Source organism: Pinus tabuliformis, chromosome Q, assembly GCF_031772625.1.
Source record: "Pinus tabuliformis cultivar Carrire ecotype Pingquan chromosome Q, CPIR1, whole genome shotgun sequence".
In the NCBI taxonomy this organism is placed as follows: Eukaryota; Viridiplantae; Streptophyta; class Pinopsida; order Pinales; family Pinaceae; genus Pinus; species Pinus tabuliformis.
In genome coordinates this window covers 1,345,696,042-1,345,698,777 of record NC_142296.1, presented here as the reverse complement: position 1 = coordinate 1,345,698,777, position 2,736 = coordinate 1,345,696,042, and the positions used below count along the sequence as shown (strand labels likewise).

At 43.3% G+C, this 2,736-nt stretch overlaps 1 protein-coding gene across 1 annotated transcript; it reads right to left on the bottom strand.

Moving 5' to 3' along the window:
• Nucleotides 1-1,199: 1,199 nt before the first annotated feature.
• LOC149224861 (uncharacterized) lies at nucleotides 1,200-2,411 on the bottom strand. The gene has a single exon (XM_089388299.1). The coding sequence runs from the start codon at nucleotides 2,409-2,411 to the stop codon at nucleotides 1,200-1,202; it is 1,212 nt and encodes a 403-aa protein (XP_089244425.1).
• Between the last annotated feature and the right edge of the window lie 325 nt (nucleotides 2,412-2,736).

Below are 2,736 nucleotides of genomic sequence, written 5' to 3'. Positions count from 1 at the left end.
AGAACCCCTTTTGGAGCTGCTAAGATAGAGAATAAATAAAGCGGCATAGCTTGTAGAACTGATTTGATGAGAACTAACCTGCCGGCTAGATTTAGAGCTCTGAAGGTCCAGGATGAAAGCTTAGATTCTAATTTGTCCAGTAATGATCTCCAGGACACCTGCTTAATTGCTGAATCAGTAAGGGGGGCGCCCAGGTATTTAGAAGGCAGGTGTGAGATTGTGAAACCCAGAATCCGAGCAATAATCCTTTGCAAGGATGGGGGAGTATTGAAGAAAAAAAGCTGAGATTTCGCAGCATTAACAGAAGTGCCAGAGGCTTCGGAGAAAAGGGATAGAAGAGACTGAAAAGCGGAGGCTTCTTTTGCTGATGGATGCCCAAAGAGCATAGTATCATCAACAAATTGTTGATGCGTTTGAGGAGCACGACCATGAAGGGAAATACCTTTAAGATCCTTAGAAGAAACAGCCGATTTGAGGAGCCTGCTTAGGCCTTCCGCCATTAAAACAAAGAGAAAAGGTGATAAAGGGTCCCCCTGCCGGATACCACGAGAGGGGAGAAAGGGAGGTGAGGGGGATCCATTTAGAATGACAGAGAAACTGGGAGATGAGATAAGGTTCATGATCCATCTGGACCAGGTTGCATTAAAGCCAAAAGCTAAGAGCATTTTGTGAATGTACTGCCAGCTAAGCTTATCGAAGGCTTTAGATAGATCGAGTTTGAGAAGCATACCAGGTTTCTTGAGAATCTTTAAAGAGTGTATGACCTCATTTGATAGAATAATTCCATCCATGATCTGCCTACCTTCAATGTATCTTGTCTGTTCTGGAGAGATGAGCAAGGGCAGAAGCGGTTTGAGTCGGTTTGCAACAACCTTTGAAATGAGTTTATAAATCACATTACAGAGCGCTATTGGCCTGTACTTCTCAGGTTTATTTGAGGCAGCTTCTTTGGGAACCAATGCAATGAAAGTTGAATTGAGGGCAGGGAGGACCCAATGCATGCTGCGTGATTCTTCCACCAGATCCCAAACTTCAATTTTTATGAGATCCCAAAATTCATGAAAGAAGTTGGCTGTGAATCCGTCCGGTCCTGGCGCTTTTCCGTCTTTAAGTTGGGCCATGGCGTCTTCTACATCCTTTAGTGTAACATGCTGGAGCAGTTGAGTATTGTGATCCTCAGTGATAATTCTAGGAATATGCTATGTGATAGCTTGGATTGCCTCATCTCTATTATTGTTAGGCTCCTTTAGAATATTCTTGAAGTATCCTGTGAATTCTTTCTCCATTTCGTCATGAGCCTCCACTCGTTCACCCTGCGAATTGTTGACAAAGGTGATTTTGTTGTGCATGCGCCTTTGGATGGTAGTTTTGTGGAAAAATTTGGTGTTTCGCTCACCCTCTTTGAGCCAGCTTATACGCGACTTTTGCTTCCATAGAATTTCCTCTTGTTTTTGTCGCTCTTCTATTTGATTACAGAGGAATTGCTCCTGTTGAATTTGTTCTTCTGTGCGACCTTCCAGTATGAATCTTTGTTGTAATGCTTTCATCTGCTGTTCTAGTTTTTGTTTACTCTCCTGTATGTTGCCAAAATGATCTCGGTTCCATATTTTGAGAGTTTGCTTTAGATGTTTCAGTTTTTGAAGGAACTGATACATCTTAGCTCCTGCCAGCGGGATGAAGGAAGTCCAAGCTTGATTAACCACTGCCTTGAAATTGGAGTTAGTAAGCCAGAAGGCTTCGAATCTGAATGGTCGATTGTTGCGAGCACCCGGTCTGGACCATTGGAGAAGAATGGGCCAGTGATCTGAGCCTCCTTGTGGAATGATTTCGGCACTGAACTCTCCTCCCAGGTGAATTGCGTTGTCCGAAATTAAAAAACGATCTAGTCGTGAGGCAATTTGGTGAACCCCTTTTCGTTTATTCGACCAGGTGAAGATGCCATTGGAGGTGGAGATATCCATGAGTTGATTGCCTTGAATGAATTGCTTGAAGCTGCTACTATCACTATCGAGCCTAGTGCGGCCTCCTTGTTTCTCTTCCATAGACTTTATTATGTTAAAGTCGCCTCCTCCTATCCATAAAGGAAAGTATCTGTTTTGATTAAGGCGGGTGATCGTTTCTAGGAGGTCCAATTTTTGCTGTATAGCTTGCGGGAAGTAAACATTGGTAATATGCCCATGGATGTTGGTGCCAATGAGGTGGAAAGTAGCTTGAATGAGATGCAGAGTGGCATGAAAATTATCAAGTGATACGATCTGTGGGTTCCATAGAATGGCTAGGCCTCCAGAGGCTCCGGTGGCGTCCACTGCAATTGAGCTGCTGCCTGCCCAAACTTTGTTGCTGAGACTGTCTATTGTTGTGCTACTGCATTTTGTTTCTTGAAGAAAGACTATTGCTGGTTTTTCTTGCATTATTAGGTTTTTTATCATTCTGTGTTTAGAGGGACTATTGAGTCCTCTTACGTTCCAAGAGATGAGCTTCATGGAGACAGAGATTTGGTCTTGTAGAACTTGGTCAACTTGGGGAATTGCCCCGAATCCATGAGTATTTCACCTACTGCTATTGTGCGCTGTAGATCTATTTTTCTGCCCCTTTTCTTTGGTTCTTTGAGTATTTTCCTTCCATCCCAGTGACTGCCTCCTTGGATGCCTAGACTTTTATGATGTTGTACCCTTGTTAGGACTCCTTCAATTTTGTCTACTTGCCAGGGAGGGATTGAGTTGTACTCTTTTTGCT

Bases quoted from the DNA above. Each gene is read 5' to 3' on its own strand.
- LOC149224861 (XM_089388299.1), bottom strand. From the start codon at position 2,411: ATGCAAGAAAAACCAGCAATAGTCTTTCTTCAAGAAACAAAATGCAGT.